Raw genomic sequence first — 23,733 nt, 5'->3', positions numbered from 1 at the left:
CAGAACTTTTGCCATTGACCAATCCAGAAAACCAACTCCATAATCTCTGGGACTATGTCCCAGAAGTGATCATGGAATGTTTAATTTGCCAGTTATCTTCTTCTTTTAAAAAAATATGCTGGAAAAAAATTATTCAATTTAAAATATGTTTGATGCACCAGGCTTCAATATAAAGATACTGAGTATTCTTTTTTTTCAGTCTATTAAACCTGTGGTGCCTTTGTAATATTCCTGTTATCTGTGTGTATTCCTTCTGCATGCATTCTATTTCACCACCTTTAACATACCTTTTATATCAAAACAAAAATTTATAAGATTATTCTTCTTAACTTGTTTTATTTTAAGAAGTCTTGCAGAAATTACTGAAGAAACAACAAATTACTCAATGAAAATAAAACATATTGAATGAAATTGACTTCTTGATATCAGGTAGAGTTAGACTCACACTTGTGCTCATACACAAAGATTAGAGGCTTATTCAGAAAGAAATGTCAGAATATTGTCTGATAATTGGATAAAGTAGTGTAGAATAAATCAGAATTTTGCACTGGATATTTCCCTTTCAAAATGGGTAGATAAGCTGTCTAAAAATGACTAAAAGACAACAAATAAGAAAGGAAAATGCATTTCAGGGAAGAAAACTAGAAATAGTGGTATTATGAAATATAAAAATATTAGAGAAAATATAACTGATTTTATATTTATTAAGTGTAATATATTCTAAAAAGACAAAGACTATCAGAGTGAGTCAAAGTGCAAACTCCCTGATGTTTATAGCAGCATTATCAATAATAGCCAAATTATGGAAAGAGCCCATATGTCCACCTACTAATGAATGGATAAAGATATGGTATATATTTACAATGGAATATTACTCAGCCATAAGAAAGAATTAAATCTTACTATTCACAATGACTTGGATGGAACTAGAGAATATTACGCTAAGCAAAATAAGTCAGTCAGAGAGACAAATACCACATGCTTTCACTCATATGTGGAATTTAAGAAACAAAACAAATGAACAAAGGGGTAAAAGAGAGAGAGAGAGTCAAACCAAGAAACAGACTCTTAACTATAGAGAACAAACTGAGGGTTACTGGAGGGGAGGCAGGTGGGGGATGGGCTAAATAGGTGATGGGGATTAAGGAGGGCATTTGTGATGAGCACTGGGTGTTGTATGTAAGTGGTGAATCACTAAATTCTACACCAGAAACCAATATTACATTGTGTGTTAACTAACTGGAATTTAAATAAAAATTTGGAGAAAAAAATATAAACTCCAGTATATTTTTTACACAATTTTCATCAAAATAAAGTGATGCAAAACATTAGGAATATAACCAAACCAAGGGAGAATTTGTCCAACCAATGCACAAAAAAACAATAAAAACAGACACTGAGGCTTTGCAGTGGAGAAAGATAAGCTATTTATTGGAGTGGCACCACCCAGGAGAATGGGGAGCTAATCCTCTAAAGTCCCAAACACCCTGATGCCTCGCAAGTGAGGATCTTTAAGGGCAAAATTTGTGGCAGTGGTCTCCTGAGTAGGCGAATACTTTGACCCATGACATCATCCTAACAACTGTTCTGGTGCCTATTCATCTGGTCCTCTGGAGGTCTCTTCCATTTCAAGACTTGGAATCTGAAAAAATATCTTTAGTCTTTATGTTAGAAAGTTCACTAGGTACATCTGATGATTCTATCCCTAGGGCAATGCTGGTTAACGACTTGTCCTACAGGTTCCTTTGAATGAGAAGCATCCTTATCCTTTGGGCTTAGGCCTATGTGTTCCTTGACTGGTCCCATGCCTAGGGTTCATATAACTTCTAGTGTTCATTCTTCCTTCTGAACTGACAAGATGGACCCCGACTTCGGGAAGAAGGAACTAATTTTGCAGAACATTATTTTTACTATTCCATTTGCCTGAAACTCACTTTCTCCAAATATTTTTGTGGGTGTCTACTTCACTTCTTTCAGTGTGACCCTATCACTGAAGACTTCTCTGAAAAATAAAGATTATTTTAAGAGAGTAAGTCCAACTGTCTCCAAGCACTCTCTTCACCTGCTTTTCTCCACAGCATTTGTCACCATTGACATACAAATACTTCATTGTTATTTCTCTGGTCACCCCAGCCCCCGGGATAGAATTATACTTACCACATAGTCCTTGCTTTTCCTCCAATTGTATGGCCCATCCAATGCACAGGGCCTTTGTACGGATGTTCCGTTTGTCTGCAACACTGTTCTCCCATGTACCGACATGACTAACCCCTCCCTCCTTCAAATCTTGACTCAAATACCAATTTTTCATTGAAGCCTACCTTGACCACACTATTTCTGATTGCTTCCTCATTCCCCTACTCCAGGACTCTCCATCTCCTAAGCTTTTTCACATTTTATTTTTTTTATAGTACTTTCCCCTCCTAACATGTATCACTAATTTTTGTGGGGTTTTTTTGTTTCCCCCTGCTGAGACTCTATAAATACTGTAGTTGGTAAGGCCAGACTTCCATATCAACATTTGAATCTTTCTCTCCTAGCATCTAAAAGCTGTTTATACTACTTGATTACAATTAATCCATAATTTCAATAAATTTACAAAACTGAATTTAAAGGAGTCACATTTTCTGACTGTAATGCAGTACAATTTAAAATTAATATTTAAAAAAGAAAAATATATGTTTAGCTTGAAAATTAAATACACAGAAATTTTAAAAATATCAAATTATTCTTAGTCAAATAAGAAATAAAAAATGTAACTTTGTACTACCTATATAATGGGCCACAATAGGAATAATTAATATCACTACATATAATTTAAAAGTAAAGCAACTCTCAGATTAATAATGCAAATATTATTTTCCTGTATTATTAAACAGATAAAAAATAAATAAAACAAGCAGTTGTTACTAGGTGCAGAAGCAAAAACAATGAGTTCAATCTGAAGGGGCATAGAATTTGCCACCACCAAAAATGCACTTTTGGCATAAGAATTATCTTGAACTGAAACAGTAAACACAGGAGAAGCTTTGAAAACTAAATAGAACTTACCCTTTTGAAAGAGATATTTACATTTATAAGGGAAATCTCTACTTGTATAAATGTCTCCCTCTTTGTTCCAGGAAGAAGAGGGTAACTAAATCTCTAGAAACTTTTTTTTTAAAGATTTTATTTATTTATTTGTCAGAGAGAGACACAGCGAGAGAGGGAACACAAGCAGGGGGAGGGCGAGAGGGAGAGGCAGGCTTCCCGTGGAGCAGGGAGCCCGATGCGGGGCTCGATCCCAGGACCCTGGGATCATGACCTGAGCTGAAGGTGGAAGCTTAACAACTGAGCCACCCAGGTGCCCCTCTAGAAACTTTTATGAATGGAGAGGTCATAGACTTAAATCTGCGTAACAACCAAACCCTTATTTACTGTGATTTTCCTGGTAACTGATGTGGGGAAAAAAGGCAGACAAAAAATTACTGAATTTCCTTACTACTTAACAGCCCATTGATAAGTCCTTTAAACAGGCAAAGTAACATTCCTCTAGGAACTCAGCTGCTGAGATGTTGACACTTTGCTAAGGGCAAAAGGCAATCTTTTTTTTTTTATTTTTTTTAAGATTTTATTTATTTGACAGAGAGAGACACAGCGAGAGAGGGAACACAAGCAGGGGGAGTGGGAGAGGGAGAAGCAGGCTTCCCGCCGTGCAGGGAGCCCGATGCGGGGCTCGATCCCAGGACCCTGGGATCATGACCTGAGCCGAAGGCAGACGCCCAACGACTGAGCCACCCAGGCGCCCCGGCAAAAGGCAATCTTAATCCCTGTTAAGTCTACTTTAACATATAAAAATTCCTTTGGAAACTTCCTTTATCTCTACCCTCTAAGATAAATGCTGGCAAACATCCTCTGAGCATATGGCCCACCGATATACATCTGAAGGGTCTCATGACTAAAGTTTTATTAGACAGTAATAAATGACTTTTTCCCAATAATCGCTAGCCCCCTCAAGGTCCTGAAAACCTTGCTTCCAAAATTCCTTAGAGGCTCAAGCTATCCCTAACCCCTTCCCAACTTAAAAGCATATAATGGGTCACTCCTCAGGACCCCAGTGCAGCTCCTTCTGCCCACAGGTCCTATCCCAGTGCTTTAATAAAACCACCTTTTTGCACCAAAGATGTCTCAAGATTTATTTCTTGCCCATCGGCTTCAAACCCTAACGCCCTTCCTACATCAGTAACCTCCTATAACTGGACTCCACCCCCAACATCTTTTGTCTTTAGCAGGAGATGGTATTTAAGGTGGTGACTTGGGCCACTTGAGGTGTTAATTTTCCTGGTCATCTTGACACCTGAAACTGGCTTCGCTTCTTGGTGGGTGTGGAGCCAAAAGACACAACCAAGCCAAAGAGTAGAAAGGAAGGATTTTATTTGCAACAAGTAAAGGAGAACACTGCAAATATTTCTCAAAACAATCCTTCCTCAAACAACAAAACCAGGGACATTTTAAACTAAGGGTGCATGCATGTTCAGGAAGGGGCTTACACAATGGAAATTCAGCATGGAATTGGGGGAAAAGTCATCTTAAGGAGCTAGAGTCCAGATCCTGATTGATCAAAGTCCAGGGAGGGCAGGCAAGGGTTAGTATCATCAATTCTCTGGCTCCAATTGGTCCAGTATTTGAGTGCTCAAAGAGGTTTAAATTCTGCAAAAATAACTCAAGAATATGCTTTGGTTAAGAAGTGCTGGTCAGGCATAGATCATAAGGTCGCCGGGACCTAAAATGATTTTTCTTGTGTCAAGAAAGCCTTGTCTTGTCTCTTTTTCTGGGGACCCCTAACTCTTTCTGCTTACAATCTCCCACGTATACAAGAAGTATACAGGTTATTAAACTTTTTTCTTTTGTTAATATGTCTTTTATTATGGGAGGAGGGGGGTGTCTCAACCAAGAATCTAGAAAAGTAGAGGAAATATTATTTTTCCTTCCCCACAAACCTAATAGAGGAAATAAAATGATAAAACTTAGATAACAATTGATGAATTTGAACAAGAAAAATAGAAATAGCTTCTTCACTATCCCAGCCAAAAATTTAGAGCATCACGAAGGAAAATCTAACCATCAGGCTCTTCATTGTGTAGCTTCTAAGGGAAAAGACAACCATTTTCTCAAACCTAACATAGCTGCATTTAGTCCTTGGACTTCTGCCCTTGGAAACATGCCAAGAAATCTTCCTTGGAAATTGGTCCACAGGGATGACCATGCATCGCATTATCTTCAGTCCCCAGTATATGAGGTGCCCTGGAATTATCAGGATAACAGGCAAGACATACTCTGCTTTGCTTATGTTCACTATAGCTTCCTGGTATTCTTTTTAGAAATAATTTCCTAGCAAATTTTCCTTTGGAGCAGGACCTGAACAAAATTTCTAGGTTGATTAATTTTTATCTCAGAATAAAACAAAATGAATACACTAAAATTTAAAAAGAACTTATTTCAAAAAGAACAAATATATCACAGAAATTTTCGACTCAAATGGTTATCAAATTTGATTTGTGAGCAAAACTTGAGGTTGATAAACTTCTAGGCAGATAATATTGGGAGGTTTTTTTTCCCCAACTTTGGTTCACAGTAAGTATTATTCTCTCAAAATTAGAGGTCTTTAGTTAGGATCAAATTTAATGGGGACATTATCAGAATAGTATGCATATACATGTCATTTAGACCTTACCCCAAATAATGCCAGGATTTGTGAAATCAGAAATATAGAGTTAATGGAATCAGGGTCTATAAATAATGGACATATTTTAGAAATTTAATTTTGAATGATTAGGTTAGGAAAACATCATATAGTTTGGAAATTAAAATTAATATGTGGTCTATAATTTTAGTATATCTTCCAAAATCCCCTAAATTTGAAATTTGTCATTTGTATTAAAAATATTGAAAAAAGGACACTGAATAATGCATTAAAACTGTTTTTATATCACTATTTGTCATATATCTAACTTTTTTTCAGGTTTGCTGAAATTTATTATAAACAGGAATATAGTATTATGTGCATGTTCTCTAGAGTCAGTATATCTTGTATTAAAAAATGTGGCTAACAGTGGTACCTATGGAATAATAGTCTCACAAGGACTAAGCGCATTAAGAAATATTTAGAACTGGATCAGTCTCATTTTAATTATTCAATATGTTAGCTTTAATTATGTTGTATTCAAATGTCAATTTATGCCTATTTTTATATTTGGCAATCAAATTAAGATTTTTTTTTTCAGTCATGGTCTTTAAACCTCTCATCATCAATTACTAGAAACACAGTTATAAATATGTGGTTCATATAAACACAAACCTTTTTGAAGTCATTCCTGCTAAGTATCAAATTTGGTTTCTTCACAGTTCATAGCAGTTGACACTATGGGTAGAAAGAATAACACACAGGTGCCTGGCTTCATCCTTCTGGGATTGACAGACTCTGAAGAGATCCAGCTGGTCCTCTTCGTGCTGTTTCTCCAGATATACTTGGTTACTGTGTTGGGCAATGCAGGGATGATACTGATAGTCCGCCTGGATCTCCCGCTGCATACCCCCATGTATTTTTTCCTCAGTCACCTGTCATTTCTTGACCTCAGTTACTCAACTGTCATCATACCTAAAACCTTAGAGAACTTGCTGACTTCCACCAAGTATATTTCATATGTGGGCTGCTTCACCCAGATGTACTTTTTTGTCTTCTTGGGGGCTGCTGAATGTTTCCTTCTCTCCTCCATGGCCTATGATCGCTATGTTGCTATTTGCAATCCTCTGCACTACCCAGTGGTTATGTCCACAAGATTCTGCTGTTCCCTCGTCTTTGGGTCCTATTTGATTGGCTTTGCAGACTCCTTTGTCAATGTGCTTTGCATGAGCAGACTGCATTTCTGTGACTCCAATGTAATCCATCACTTTTTCTGTGACACACCCCCAGTTTTAGCCCTGTCTTGCTTTGACACACATGACATAGAAATCATGATATTTATTGTCGCTGGTTCCACCCTATTGGTGTCTCTTATCACAATATCTGTGTCCTATGTGTCCATTCTGTCTACTATCCTGAAAATTACTTCCAATTCAGGAAAGCGAAAAGCCTTCTCGACTTGCACTTCTCATCTCCTGGGAGTCACCATCTTTTACGGCACTATGATTTTTACTTATTTAAAGCCGAGTAGGTCTTACTCCTTGGGAAAGGATCAAGTGGCTTCTGTTTTTTATACTATTGTGATCCCCATGCTGAATCCACTCATTTATAGTTTTAGGAACAAAGAAGTAAAAAATGCTCTCATTAGAGTCATGCAGAAGGGAGAGAGCTCTGAGCAATTGAAATAAGCAATGCTAAACTTTTCAGCTCATCACTTTTTGTTTTCCCTACAGTGTATTTTCTTTGTCTCCAAAACCAATTGACTCCTTTAACTTGTTTGTATTTCCATCGAACCATTCTTTACTTGACCAAATATGACCTCAGATATTTCCAGGAAGATGTCTTTAGAAGTTTCAAGTTATAATAGAAAGCCATGAAGTGTGCTTTAAATCTATGATCTAAATACATACGTTTGGGGGTGCCTGGCTAGCTCAGTGGGCTAAGCCTCAGACTTTTGGTTTTGGCACAGGTCATGAGATCAGGGTCGTGGGATCCAGCCCCTTGTCAGGCTCCATGCTCAGCGTGGAGTCTGCTTGAAATTCTCTCCTCCCTCTCCCTCTGCTCTTCCCCCCTCTCTAAAATAATTAATTAAATAAATAAATCTTTAAAAAATAAATATATGTTTTTAAGGGTAACTGATATGCAAAATGAGACAATATAGTTCTCTTCTTTTAAATAATGTCATACAAATTCCCATGAATAGTTCAACTTCAGGGAATTTTATTATGGAAAAGAGCTCCATTTTGGGTACAATGATAGCAGTTTCAGAAGTTATTTTGTTTATTATATGAAGAAAAAATATAGCAGAGTAATTACTAGAACTTGCTTTGGAATCAAACATTCCAGGATTTAGATTCTAAGTCTGCTAACCATTTAGCTGTATAACCCTTAATGGAACAGCCTCAGTTTCCTCAACTGCACAAGATAGATAATAATTCCAGGGCCATAGAATTAATTATAAAGATTAAATCAGATAATGGATGTAAAGCATTCAAGGCAGTTCTAATCAATGCTGGCCAATATCATTAGAAGGCTTACTTTCCTGCAATATTTTTTTGAGGATTTTATTTATTTATTTATTTATTTATTTGACAGAGAAGGAGAGAGTGCACAGAAGCAGGGGTAACGGCAGAGGGAGAGGGAGAAGCAGACTCCCTGCTGAGCAGAGAGCCCAATGCAGGAGCCTGGGATCATGCCCTGAGCTGAAGGCAGATGCTTAACCGACTGAACCACCCATTGCCCCTCCTGTAATATTTTTAATGCACAATGGCTTTTTCTTAAAGAATATTCACTTGTGGGTCACCTGGGTGGCTCAGTTGGTTAAGTGAAGAGTCTTGATTTCAGCTTAGGTCATGATCTCAGGGTCGTGGGATGGAGCCCTGCATTGGGCTCTGCCCTCAGTGGGGAGTCTGCTTAAAATTCTCTCTCTCCCTCTCCCTCAGCTCTTTCCTCCTCTCTCTAAAATAAATAAATAAATACATAAATAAATCATCTTAAAAAAAGAATATTCACTTGTATTTTATAAATTACTTTTGGTTAATTTAATGGACAAACAACTAAGGAAAAACTCAACACTTCACAATTTTGAATTTAAAATGGTGTCTGTTAGCATTGGAGAACATGTTAACCATGGAAACCATGGAAAAGGAGAAGGGAATAGAAATGACTTAGCAGTCATTAACAGCTTTGAGTGTGTTCTTCTGGATCTATAGTTACGTATGCATGTGCATATATTACTTACATAAGCAACATTTCTGTCATTTCCTATGCACTTTTCTACAGCTGTCTATATACACTTACAAGTTTAACCTCCGATAATGCCTTTGTCACTGAAATATGAGGTGAATGTGTTACGGGTATTTGAAAAAATAATCAAGACTCTCATCGTTCAAGGCTTTGGATCTGAAATGTAAATGCATCAATTTAAAAATCTGTACGCAGTGGTATCTCTTTGGTGGCTACCTGCTAAATATTTAAAAACCTTACCTTTCAGTGACTTGTCAATAAGCTTCAGTAAACTGCTGCTTTTCTGTGTTTTTTTTTTTTTTTATATTATTGCTTTCTCCTAATTTTTATAAGTTTGCTATGGTCACTAAAAATAAATGTTGAATAAAAGTTTGACTCATTTGTTTTAATTTTTTTTTAACAGAGACAAGTTGTAAAGCCAAGAAATGGCAATGAATTCATAATTCATGAATTCATGCAACCCATAAACTGTAGTCATACTACTGAAATTTCCTTTATTTTTCCTTTTCCCCTCTACATAATCTGAATTAGTTTTAATTTTCTTTGCTATGTAGAGGTCAAGAATGTATTCTTCCATTTTCCAAGTATTTGCTTTGTTTTTTGTTTAAACTTTTATAACTAGATAGTTTTCATTTCAAGCAATAATATTATAAAATTTTTATTTCTGAAATGTAACTATAGTTGATTATTTTTCCTAAATACTTTTTAAAGGTTTAAAATAAAGTGCAAAAGTGCAAATTCTCTTGTATAAGTTAAAAGTTTAAAAATTTTGGGGGCGCCTGGGTGGCTCAGTTGTTAAGCGTCTGCCTTCGGCTCAGGTCATGATCCCAGGGTCCTGGGATCGAGCCCCGCATCGGGCTCCCTGCTCAGCAAGAAGCCTGCTTCTCCCTCTCAAACTCCCCCTGCTTGTGTTCCCTCTCTCACTGTGTCTCTCTCTGTCAAATAAATAAATTAAAAAATTTTTTTAAAGTTTAAAAATTTTTCACTAATTCAGAAGTGTCAACAAACTTATTCAAATTTTTAAATATGCATTATTTTCTTCCATTTAATTTATTTTAAAATTTCCATTCTCATATATCATTGCCACTTAAAATTATCATGACTTATTTTTGCTTTGATATCCATTTGGTCTAGACTCTTTTTTTATGGCTATTGTTATTTGTTTTTGTTTGCAATTAGTAATAAGGGTATGATAAATACTTATTGCTTAATAATATGCTTTTTTGGCTGATCATTCATCTTGCATCTGCACTATGTCATTTAATATATTTATAGGTCTTTTCATTTTTTCTGGTCTTTTCTATAAACTATCTTTTCACCTTGTTTCTGTTGATGTCTACTTTTATGATTAGGAAATGTATCCTGTTGGTTTGAGTTGGCAAAGATGGCCAAGGGATTCTGTGATTTTGTAGACAGCACTTAAGTTGAACAGATGCTAATTAAATTAAATTGTAGTTAAAGTAGGGCTACCACATCTTCTTTATTATATAATTTAGAAAGTGTGTATGTTATTACATATATGTAATATAATCTATGCATAATATAAAAGATTTAGACTATTTGTGTTTGCCCTTAAAATTCCTTGTTATATGAGTGCATACCATATTTTACGTAGGATGTGGTTAGACATAATTTAAGACGTATTCTTCTTGCCATTGGCCAAAATGCTATTTAATACAAATATGATAAAAATAAGAGTAGAATAGAGCATAACAAAAATATGAAAAGCTGTGTCTGCTTCCAAATAATTGATAGATATGGTAATAATGTATTTTGTTGAGCACTTACTGCATGCCAGACAATATTCAGAGGCATATATACTTGTATATAGTAACATAATTTATCTTCACAAGATAACTTTCAGGTAGGTACTAGCAATATCCAAATGCTAATCTCACAGAATGGAAAGCAATCTTTCTATTCTTTCAGGCAAAGATTTAAGAATAATCCATAATTATCTTGTTATGTCACACACCTGAGACCCATTCCAACAGCATCCTATGTGGACTCTAAATACAGAATATATCCAGAGTCTATCTCTCAGCTCGTTCTCTGCCACCACACTGGCCCGAGGGACCACGGTCTCAGAAGTACTGTTGCAGCCCCCTAGCTTGTTGCTCTGTTTGACCTCAGCCCTCTTAAATCTAATCACAGTGTAAGTGCCAGAGTGGTTAAACTGTAAGTTGAATTATATCGCTTCCACAAATCCTACCAGACTTCTCATCCCACTAAGAATGAAAACCAAAACTTTTACAGGAACCCACTGGTCCAAAATGATGTTGTCTCCACTCCTTACATCTAATAACTCATTCCTTGTCATTCTGTCCATCATGCTTACCAAGAACATGCCTTCCTGGGGCACCTGGATGTCTCAGTCCTTTAAGCATCCAACTCTCAATTTCAGCTCAGGCCATGATCTCAAGGTTGTGGGATGGAGCCCCACAACTGGCTCTGTGCCAGCAGAGAGTCTGCTTCTCTCTCTCTCTCTCTGCCCCTTTCCCTCTGCCCCTCCCACTGCTTGTGCTTGCTCTCCCTCTAAAATAAATAAATAAATCTTTAAAATCTTAAAAAAAAAAAAGGAAATAACATGCACTCCTAACTCTCCCTGTGCACATTAGTCTCGATCGTGCCTAGAATTTTCCCTTTTCTTCTCTTCACCCTGAATCTTCCTTTTCATATGCAAATGCATGATTTTTTTCTTATTCATTTTTTAATAAAAATATCCCTTACCACCTGATTTAAAATTGTATCTGCTTCTCGCCCTCTTCTATGCTTCATTTGTTTCCATAACAGTTTCCCTCCAACTAATAAATATACATATTTGACTTATTATATATATAATATTAATGTGTGTGTGTGTATATATATATATATATATATATATATACACGCACACATTTTTTTTTTAAGTAGGTGTCATGCCCAGCATGGAGCCCAGTGTGGGACTTGAACTCATGACCCTGAGATCAAGACCTGATCTGAGATCAAGAGTCAGACTCTTAACCAACAGAGCCACCCAGGCTCCCCCAACTAACATTTTATATATTTATCTGGTGCCTTTTGTTTCTTGTATTCCTCCCCTGTTGCCCCTATATCATGAGCCAGGATTTTTCCTTACTGTGTTCAGCATTGTACCCCATCACCTAGAAAACTGCCTTAATAAATGTATTTGAAGGAAGAATTTTGCAGATAATAAACCTGGGGCACAAAGAGATTAAGTGACTGGTTCATGGCCACTCCATGTTAAAGAACAAGCTCATGTTGGAACTCAAGACCGTCTAGCTCTAGAACTCACATTCTTCAACATCACTCTGGGCTGAGAATACTACTATCATCAGAGGTGAAAACAGAAAATTCATCATCAAAGTAAAGAAAGCATTAAATAAAACACCAGGGGCTGCTAAGAGGTGCATGTTTCTGGTACTCTAGAATTGCTGATGGAAGACAGGGCGATTTTGACGATACTGGTTAAATGTTCTCGCACATCCAGGCATAGTCCTACTTACAGAAAGAGTGATTCTGCAAAAAAAATTTATCTGACGACGGTATTGTTCTGGAGAGAGAACCTGTAATAGTCAAGGCACAGGGTATGGTGGTATAACAAAGGGATTCAGAAACAGAGTGTCTCAGCAAAGAAGAAACACATACCCTCAGTTATAACATCACAGAGTTTAGCTGCCTAGGGTTTTAGGTGGCTCCTAGGTTTCTTCTGTGTTGTTGTATTGGTGTCCCCCAGATCTCGTCCTCTTCAGTGTCATCGAAAAGCACTCTGCACATTGCAGTCTGAGAGAAAGGGGGTTTTCACATTGGGAGAACAATTCCCCAATTTTTGTTCATGCAGACTTTTAAGGAGTAATTTATTTAATAGATATAGGACTATTCAGGTCACCCATTTCCTCTGATGGAAACATCTTTAAGCAATTATATATTTCATTTAATTTTCAAAATTATTAACAAAGAGTTGTTTGTAATATTCTATTATTATCCTTTTTTAAAAAAGATTTTATTTATTTATTCATTTGAGAGAGAGAGAGCATGAGTAGGGGAGAGAGGCAGAAGGAGAGGGACAAGCAGCCTCCCTGATGAGCAGGGAGCCCGATGCGGGGCTAGATCCCAGGACCCTGGGATCAGGACCTGAGCCGAAGGCAGCCACTTAATTGACTGAGCCACACAGGCGCCCTATTATGATCCTTTTAATATTTGTGGGGACAAAGTGACATCCCTTTTTTTCATTCCTGATATCAGTAATGTGTATCTTCTCTCTTTTCCATGGTGACCATGGGAATTATAATATGCATATTTAGTATAACACAGTTGACCTAGAATAACATACAACATAACTTTTAATATCAGAAACTTAGAGCAGTAAAGACCGAATTCTCTTTTTCTTTCTATTTTTGTCATAAATTATACTTTTCTGCATAGTTTAAACCAATAAGGCATCAGCATAGTTTTACTTCAGTTATTTACTCTTTAAAGAAATTACAATTAAATATCCAATATTTTTTATATTTATCTTCATTTTAATATTTTTGGTATTATTAATTTCTTTGTGTAGACACATATTTTCTTCTGTTATACTTCTTTGGTTGGATAATTGTTGAAGCACAAGTGTGCTGGATATAAATTATTTCAGTATGTGTATATTTATTTCCTGAAAAGGTCTATTTTGTTCTTATATTTCTAAGATATTTCAAACATTTCTATGGATATTAAATTCTGGATTGACAGTTACTACCTTTCACTACTTTAAATATGTTTCTTCATTATATCTGGTGTGAATCATTTCTGATGGCATCTGTTGTAATCCTTATATTTTTTTCTTATGTATGCAATTGCATTTTCCTCTGAATGCTTTCATAATTTTCTATTTATCTTTATTATTAATCAGTGATAATGAGTCTAGGTGTGTTTTGTTGGTTGGATGGTTTGCTTTTTGTATTTTTCCTTCCTAGGGTCTACTGACCTTTCAGACTCATCATTTGATGTTTCCTTAATTTTAGAAAAGTCTTGACCATTATATTTTCAACTATTTCTTCTAATTCATTCCTTCTCTATTTTTGTTCTGTATATTAGACTGTGTGATATTATATCACAATTGTTACTTTTATTCTCATTTTTTCTATAGCTTACATTCTGTTTGCTTAATTCCTATTGTTTATCTTCAAGTTTTCTGATTTTTTCCTCAACTTTTTTGATCTACTGATGATCCTGTTGAAAGAATTGTCTCTAATACTGAGAGTGTGTGGGTGTGTGTCCAATGTCCAGCATTGGACACTTCTTTAGGGTTTCCATCTATCTGATGAAATATATACCACAAATATATTGTTTATTGTCTCCCTAGATCTTATTTTTTAAGATGTATCTATTTATTTTAGAAGGAGAGAGAGCAAGAGCATGGGGAGGGGCAGAGGGAGAGGGAGAGACTCTCAAGCAGACCCTGTGCTGAGCATGGAGCTGGACATGGGGCCGGATCTCACAACCCCGAGATCGTGACCTGAGCCAAAATCAAGAGTCAGATACTTAACCAACTGAGCCACTCAGGCACTCTGACCACTAGACCTTTTAAACTAGTAATTTAAATCTTTAGTCAAGACCCCTAGGAACACCTACTTTTGAAAAGTTGCCTTTATTACTATTCTTTTTTTTAATTTTATTATGTTATGTTAATCACCATACATTACATCATTAGTTCTCAATGTAGTGTTCCATGATTCATTGTTTGCGTACAACACCCAGTGCTCCTTTCAATACGTGCCCTCTTCAATACCCATCACCAAGCCAACCCATCCTCCCATGCCCCTCCCCTCTAGAACCCTCAATTTGTTTCTCAGAGTCCATAGTCTCTCATGGTTCGTCTCCCCCTCTGATTTTCCCCCCTTCATTTTTCCCTTCCTGCTATCTTCTTCTTTTTTTTAACATGTAATGTATTATTTGTTTCAGAGGTACAGGTCTATGATTCAACAGTCTTACACAACTCACAGCGTTCACCATAGCACATACCCTCCCCAATGTCTATCACCCAGCCACCCCATCCCTCCCACCCCCCACCACTCCAGCAACCTTCAGTTTGTTTCCTGAGATTAAGAATTCCTCATATCAGTGAGGTCATATGATACATGTCTTTCTCTGATTGACTTATTTTGTTCAGCATAATACCCTCCAGTTCCATTCACGTTGTTGCAAATGGCAAGATTTCATTCCTTTTGATGGCACATAATATTCCATTGTGTGTGTGTGTGTGTGTGTGTGTGTATACCATATCTTCTTTATCCATTCATCTGTCAATGGACATCTTGGCTCTTTCCATAGTTTGGCTATTGTGGACATTGCTGCTATAAACATCGGGGTGCATATACCCCTTCAGATCACTACGTTGGGGTGCAGGTTCCCCTTTAGATCACTACATTTGTATCTTTGGGGTAAATACCCACTAGTGCAATTGCTAGGTCATAGAGTAACTCTATTTTCAACTTTTTGAGGAACCTCCATACTGTTTTCCAGAGTGGCTGCACCAGCTTGCATTCCCACCAACAGTGTAGGAGGGTTCCCCTTTCTCCACATCCCTGCCAACATCTGTCGTTTCCTGACCTGTTAATTTTAGCCATTCTGACTGGTGTGAGGTGGTATCTCATTGAGGTTTTGATTTTAACTGATAAAACTGATCTCATTTCTTCCTTCCTTCCTTTTTTTCCTTCCTTCCTTCCTTCCTTCCTCAATCTCTCCCTTCTTCTCTGTCTTTTTTTATTCTTTTTATTTTGTCTTCATCTTATTTATCATCCATGCTCAAAACCTGACAATTCTATGTGTTTCAGTAAAAGGAATAAATTATCAAATCTAGTGGAAACCTTTTTAAATGTATTCCTCACTTTCTCTTATTTCTGCCAGTGACTTAAAGAAGATTTTCAATACCCCATAAATTATAGTCTAGAAGCCAAATTATGCAGTTGGCAAAGGAAAAAAAAAAAATCAGTGTGTTCTTTCATTCCATGTACCAATGTGCTTAAAAGCAGGGACAAATATTTTGGTTTCACTCAATGCTAAAAATGTCCTTTATTTATGAACTAATTTCTCTTTATTTTTCATTGCCTCTTTTAATCTTTGTTCCTGAAACTGTAAGATTATAGGTACAGGAAACAAAATTTTGTGTGTGGGTCACTAGGTGTAATAGTGAGTGGTGCCACTCCCATTGCAAACTTTTGAATCCTGGACCTGTGAATCCTGGCTATGGGAGAAATAGTACCATGTATTAGATGCTCATTCAGAACATATATACCTTTTATTTAGATCTTTATTTTTAAAAATTTAAGAATAGAAAGACACTAATAAACTGAAACAAAATATTTTTATCATAACTTCTTCAGCTGGAGACAATGTACCTCATTCTTAATTTGTTTCAATTTAATGTTTAGTGTGAAAAATATAATTAATAAACCAATTTTTACCAAACACTCTTTTCATTGCCTCTTTTACATCTTTGTGCCTTAAACTGTAGATGATGGGATTCAGTATGGGAATCACAATCGTGTAAAATATTGACACTATCATGTCATGGTCCAGAGCATAGCTGGAACTTGGTCTCACATACATGAAGAGGATGGTTCCATGATATATTGACACTCCAGTTAGGTGAGAACCACACGTAGAAAAGACTTTCCGCCTCCCCTCAGCAGAATGCATGTTCAGAATGGCCAACACAATGAAGCCATAGGAGATCAGGACTATCAGGATAGTGACTATCTCAATAGCTCCCACGAAGTAGAAGAGCAGCTGCTGGTTTGTGTGGGTGTCAGAACAAGAAATGGCAAGTAGTGGAGGGATGTCACAAAAGACATGCCTAATTTCATTGGATGCACAGAAGGATAAGCCGAACGTGGCCACTGTGTGTACAGAACCATCCAAAATGCCACCGACATAGGAAGCAATGATGAGTGGCACATAGACTCTGGGTGACATGCTCACAGAATAGAGGAGAGGGTTGTAGATTGCTACGTAGTGATCATAAGCCATGGCAGCCAAGAGAAAGCATCCTGTGGTCCGAAAAGTAACAGCGAGAAACATCTGGGCTGCACATCCAAGGAATGAAATGACTTTATTCTTTGACATAAAATCTACTAACATATTTGGGGTAATTACTGAGAAAAAGCAGGCATCCACAGATGATAACACACTCAGAAAATAATACGTGGGATTGTGGAGCCGGGAATCCCTAATGACCAATAAACCTAAAACCAAATTTCCCATCATAGTAAAGAGATAGATTGCTAGAAACATGAAGAACAAGATTGTCTGCAGCTCAGGCTTATCTGAGGCCCTTCAGTACAAATATGGTGACTTCAGTGACATTCTTCATGCCGATACCTCATGGAACAAATTTGAAGATATTAATAAAATTGTAATTCATACTAATATGATAAAAGTGAGCAGTTGTGCAACTCAGGGAAAGTGAACTCTGTCCTCATATTTATTTCATGGCAATGCATAATTTCCCAGCAGCTGATCAGAAGACAGTGACAAGATGGTGGGTCAAAGGTTAATGCCACTCACTGCAGAATTAAATGGAAGATTTGAGTTTTTACTCACTGGCTCAACTTATGTCATTTCTAAAACTGTGAGGTCAAATGGTTAATTTACCACTAAATTCTATTAGCTATTTTCCTTTTAAATCACATTAAACCACAAACTGAACAGATAAATATGTTTTTCTTATAACATACAAACACAAGATAGTGTATCAGTGAACACAACATTGGAATTCACACCAGAATTCTAAACCTTTCAGAAATTCTATAAAATTATTTGCTACAATCTACTCACCTACTGAATTATGGTTGCACCAGCTTGCATTCCCACCAACAGTGTAGGAGGGTTCCCCTTTCTCCGCATCCCCGCCAACATCTGTTGTTTCCTGACTTGTTAATTTTAGCCATTCTGACTGGTGTGAGGTGGTATCTCATTGAGGTTTTGATTTGGATTTCCCTGATGCCAAGCGATGTTGAACACTTTTTCATGTGTCTGTTGGCCATTTGGATGTCTTTGGAAAAATGTCTGTTCATGTCTTCTGTCCATTTCTTGATTGGATTGTTTGTTCTTTGGGTGTTGAGTTTGATAAGTTCTTTATAGATTTTGGATACTAGCCCTTTATCTGATAGGTCATTTGCAAATATCTTCTCCCATTCTGTCAGCTGTCTTTTGGTTTTGTTGACTGTTAACAGTCAATAAATAGTTATTTGATTCCTGGTTTAAAATAATGCTTTAAAAATATGTATATGTTGACACTAGATAAGAAATCTTTAGATCTGAGACATATTTTTATATAATAACTTGGACACTTGATTAGAACTAACTTCTCTGAAAACCAATTTCCTCATTTTGGCAATATAAGGCATTTTATTAGAGTCAAACAAATGTATTACCCTTTTACTCTGTTCAAATTATAAAGTAGTGGCTTTAATGTATACATTTAAAAGTATATATTTTGAGCTTATTGGAAGATTATTATGCAAGGTAAAAAGGAAAGTCAAAAAAAATCCCATAGAAATGTGGAGGAGACATTAAAAGTTTAAAGCTCTGTAGGGCTAGATAAATCATGTAATTTTGTGAATCCTAAATGGTAATCTAGCACCTATTCAGATTAAATAAAAATATCTATTGATCAGTTGAAAAACAGATATATACATATGCAATTCACACACATACACACACAAACACATGCATGCACGCATGCACGCACACACCCCTAAGGTCAAAATAGAGACATTTAACATTTGTAGACCTGTGTCTACTGGGAGGCCCAGTAGAATTTTTATTTTTCTTTATTTTTTTTGGATAGTCCTTGCTCTTACCCAGGCTTAATCAATGTTATGAAGGATCCATGAGAGACTGAAAAAAATCTAAGAAATGTGCAGCACATACTCCCTTTGAAAAGGGCTTCACCTAGAAGCAGAAAATGCTGAGAACCTTCTCAGTTGGGTAGGGCAAATACACTAGGAAGGAAAATTTCAAAAAGGGAGGTCTTCTGGAAGATGTAGGGCTCAAAAGGGACTGCTAGAGCAATGTGTAAGTCTAAAGCGTAGAGTATCTTTAGAAGGCAACATCTGCTTAAACTCAAGAAATAGCAGGTAGAAAGTACTCTTTAAAGCTTAGCTCTGGGACTTAAAGGAGCTGTACAAAAATATTTTAAGACCATCATGAAAACATGAGAGTGATTTTTTGAACACAAAACTGGAAAAGCTACTTTGATGTATCTCCAACTTCACAATGCCCATCATATTGACACACTGAAGGAATAAAATAATTACTACTGAACTCCATACAATTATATTTAAACTGCAAAAGGATAAAAATAACAAATAATGTTCAAAGGTTACCAAAATCAGAGCATCGAATAAGGCCATAAAAGAATCAAATGAACCATATAAAATACATCTTAAAGTAATATAAAACAAAAAAAAATGAATAAGAACTCAAGAAAATCAAATGTGTCAGAAATGAGACAATAAGACATCAGAAGGATGTGGAAATATGATACAAAAAACTCAGAATAATAAACCAGGAAGTGGAAATAAAACAAAAATTCAGTAAGACTAAGTGGTCGCTAATAGCATAATCAAGGAAAAAAAGAGAGAGATGAAGAAAAATCAATTCCAAGAAAGAAAGATAATTAAGACTTTGATAGAAAATGACAGACCTAAAAGTACTAAATTATAATTTTCAAAACAAAAGAAATGTGACTCATACAAACATAAATTTGACACATAACAAAAATGTATAACTGTCTCATTAATGGGTGTATAAGTAAAATGAGAGATACAGAGTTTTTTTTTTTTTTAGTGATTCTTATCTTTTTTTTAAAATTTTTTATTGTTATGTTAATCCCCGTACATTACATCATTAGTTTTAGATATAGTGTTCCATGATTCATTGTTTGTGCATAACACCCAGTGCTCCATGCAGAACGTGCCCTCTTTAATACCCATCACCAGGCTAACCCATCCTCCCAACCCCCTCCCCTCTAGAACCCTCAGTTTGTTTTTCAGAGTCCATTGTCTCTCATGGTTCTTCTCCCCCTCCGATTTCCCCCCCTTCATTCTTCCCCTCCTGCTACATTCTTCTTCTTCTTTTTTTCTTTCTTAACATATATTGCATTATTTGTTTCAGAGGTACAGATCTGAGATTCAACAGTCTTGCACAATTCACAGCGCTTACCAGAACACATACCCTCCCCAGTGTCCATCACCCAGTCACCCCATCCCTCCCACCCCACCCCCCACTCCAGCAACCCTCAGTTTGTTTCCTGAGATTAAGAATTCCTCATATCAGTGAGGTCATATGATACATGTCTTTCTCTGTTTGACTTATTTCGCTCAGCATAATACCCTCCAGTTCCATCCACGTCGTTGCAAATGGCAAGATCTCATTCCTTTTGATGGCTGCATAATATTCCATTGTATATATATATACCACATCTTCTTTATCCATTCATCTGTTGATGGACATCTTGGCTCTTTCCACAGTTTGGCTATTGTGGACATTGCTGCTATAAACATCGGGGTGCACGTAGCCTTTCGGGTCCCTACTTTTGTGATACTGACAATTTTTTGAGCATTCCTGATTTTGTCTTTTCCAGAAGGTTGTTGGGATGTGCCTCCTCTGCTTCCATCACTATTTCTAATCCAAATGGCTCTCTCTTACTGATGGGATCCATGTCAATGTATTGAAATAAGGACTTAACTTACATTATGGATTTAAATAGAGTACACATTTTTATTTGCAGCAGGTTATATGCTCTCAAGACTGATTTAAATTTCATCTGAATGGGTATGGTAAAAAAACTAAAAGGAAGGAAGGAAGGAAGGAAACTAAAGGGTGACTTCAATAAAACTTATCTTTTAGGAAACAAACCATGAGAAACTCTTCACTATAGGAAACAAACTGAAGGTTGCTGGAAGGGAGGTAGGTGGGGGATGGGGTAACTGGGTGATGGGCATTAAGGAGGGAATGTGATGTGATGAGCACTGGATGTTATACACAACTGATGAATTATTGAACTCTACATCTGAAACTAATGATGTACTGTATGTTGGCTAATTGAATTTAAATTAAAAAAAAAAACCTTATCCTCTAACTTGTGAATATAATTTGTTAATAATTGAAACTCTGGATTCTGGTATAGATTTGACTCCTAATATTTTAACAATGGGATTATCCAGGAAAGATTTCTGCTATTCCTTTTTTCATTTTTTCTTACTTTTTTGCTCTTGAATATTTTCTGTCTTGGTGTAAGCATTGTTTATTTTTGGTGTTACATTTTAATTACTGTTTTTTACGAACAGCTTACTTGTAACTCTCAGATAATAAATATGTAGTTGTTATTTCACTTGGTAATAAATAATGCCTAGACAAGAATAATACTTAAAAAAGATATATAGATTTTCAGAATAATTCATTCCTTTTTCACCCCAGTTTTTGAAGGAGTTAAAAATCATATAGAATTTAGATATCCAGAAGTAATAAATATGACCACCTATCTAGTCAAAACAGGACAATGTGATGTTAAGTATTTGAGAAATAAATTTGAATGAAATATAAGTGGTCATATAATTGCTTAATTCAATCATGTCCCTTTATCCTGAAATAAATATTAGTTTTGTCAGATACACTCAAGATTTTACAGAGCTAGATAATTTTTAGAGATTAGCTCACAAAATGTTACCACTCAGGAGGCTGCTACTCTGTAGAACCAACCTAATTTAACACATTCTATATTTAACATAATTTTAAAGATTCAATCTTATTAACATATTTTGCCTTTCAATATTTGCCCCAATAATGTCAAGTAAATATTAACATTCCCATTCTACAGGTGAATAGATTATAGCAGATTATTTTACACATCTACCAAAAGGTCTAGAATGCTGAGATTTTATTCCAGCGTCTCTACATTGATACACTTTTTCATGTGTATAGATGTCGAAGGAAATTATTTTTTAGCCAATCACTTGGCATTTTACTGTGGCTTAATATGAAAACAGCTAATAAAATGCAGTGGCAAATTAACCAGTTGACCTGTTAGTTTTAGCAGTGAGAGGAATTCAGTCAGTGAGTGAACACCTGTATTTTCCCCTTGATTTTGCAGTAAGCAGCATGAACACTTGAATATCTTGTCATTGTCTGCTGATCTGCAACTGGGAAATTTTACATTGCCAAAAAATACATATGAGGACATACCACATGTTCCCTTGAGTTAAAATACTGAGTCACAATATTATTTATTCTTTTTCTAGTGAATAGATTATTTTATGAATATCTTCAAGTTTGTTCCCTGAAGTGTCAACATGAAAAATATCACTGAAGTTACTACATTTGTACCGAAGTGCTTCACAGACAAACCTAAACTACAGATCGCCTTATTCTTCCTGTTTCTAACATCTACCTCTTTACTCTGATGGGAAATTTAGGATTGGTTGTATTGGTCTTTAGGGATTCCCGGCTCCACAATCCCACGTACTATTTTCTGAGTGTGTTATCATCTGTGGATGCCTGTTATTCTTCAGTAATTACCCCAAATATGCTAGTAGATTTTATGTCAAAGAATAAAGTCATTTCATTCCTTGGATGTGCAGCACAGATGTTTCTCGCTGTTACTTTTAGGACTACAGAATGCTTTCTCTTGGCTGCCATGGCTTATGATCACTACGTAGCAATCTACAACCCTCTCCTCTGTTCCGTGAGCATGTCACCCAGAGTCTATGTGCCACTCATCATTGCTTCCTATGTCGGTGGCATTTTGGATGGTTCTGTACACACAGTGGCCACGTTCGGCTTATCGTTCTGTGCATCCAATGAAATTAGGCATGTCTTTTGTGACATCCCTCCACTACTTGCCATTTCTTGTTCTGACACCCACACAAACCAGCAGCTGCTCTTCTACTTCGTGGGAGCTGTTGAGATAGTCACTATCCTGATAGTCCTGATCTCCTATGGCTTCATTGTGTTGGCCATTCTGAACATGCATTCTGCTGAGGGGAGGCGGAAAGTCTTTTCTACGTGTGGTTCTCACCTAACTGGAGTGTCAATTTTTCATGGTACAGTCCTCTTCATGTATGTGAGACCAAGTTCCAGCTATGCTCTGGACCATGACATGATAGTGTCAATATTTTACACGATTGTGATTCCCATGCTGAATCCCATCATCTATAGTTTGAGGAACAAAGATGTAAAAGAGGCAATGCAGAAAGTGTTTAGGAAAAATTGATTTACCCATAAACTATATTTTCATAGTAAAAATTAAATTTAAAAAATGAGAGTGATGTTCTGCACTTCAATATCAAAAAGATATGATGAAAATGTTTGTTTTAGCTTATTAATGTATTTTTGTTCTCCCTGGATATTTTATTTTATTTTTATTATTTTTTCTCCCTGGATATTTTAAAATAAAGATCATAGTCAATCCTCTACTCACACTGTTTTCATATGCAGAAAATGTGTATCATCCATTTGCTTTTTGATATGTTCCTGCTTAGATATGTATACACACACATATAAACACACATATGTGTTTGTAGAAACTATACTGATGGAATACAGCACAAATACAAACATAGGCATATATGTATGCAATCTTTACTTTAGAATGTTGTATATTATTTTCTTTCATCTCCGTATTACTTGAATGTATAGGCTACAATATTTGCAATTATAAATAACATAATTATATCTGACTAGTTTGATCAACTATCACCTAATCGATAGCACAGCCCTATCTCACATAATCCCAATCCAGTTTCCATGGAGTCATTGGTTCAGACTCTAGTTCTAAGCAC

At 36.2% G+C, this 23,733-nt stretch overlaps 3 protein-coding genes across 3 annotated transcripts; 2 read left to right on the top strand and 1 right to left on the bottom strand.

Annotated features, from left to right (window-relative positions):
* Window positions 1–6,402: 6,402 nt before the first annotated feature.
* On the top strand, window positions 6,403–7,350 carry LOC118536102 (olfactory receptor 8H1-like). The gene has a single exon (XM_036092787.1). The coding sequence runs from the start codon at window positions 6,403–6,405 to the stop codon at window positions 7,348–7,350; it is 948 nt and encodes a 315-aa protein (XP_035948680.1).
* An 8,959-nt stretch (window positions 7,351–16,309) lies between these two features.
* LOC118536103 (olfactory receptor 5T2-like) lies at window positions 16,310–17,309 on the bottom strand. The gene is given in 2 exon segments (XM_036092789.2): window positions 16,310–17,219; window positions 17,221–17,309. Coding segments are annotated over 2 exon segments (951 nt in total). The 5' UTR covers window positions 17,262–17,309.
* A 4,936-nt stretch (window positions 17,310–22,245) lies between these two features.
* On the top strand, window positions 22,246–23,165 carry LOC118536089 (olfactory receptor 5T2-like). The gene is given in 2 exon segments (XM_036092778.2): window positions 22,246–22,333; window positions 22,336–23,165. Coding segments are annotated over 2 exon segments (918 nt in total).
* The last annotated feature ends 568 nt before the right edge of the window (window positions 23,166–23,733 follow it).

This window comes from Halichoerus grypus, chromosome 11 (genome assembly GCF_964656455.1).
Source record: "Halichoerus grypus chromosome 11, mHalGry1.hap1.1, whole genome shotgun sequence".
Classification (NCBI taxonomy): Eukaryota; Metazoa; Chordata; class Mammalia; order Carnivora; family Phocidae; genus Halichoerus; species Halichoerus grypus.
This window is presented reverse-complemented; position numbering and strand designations above follow the sequence as displayed.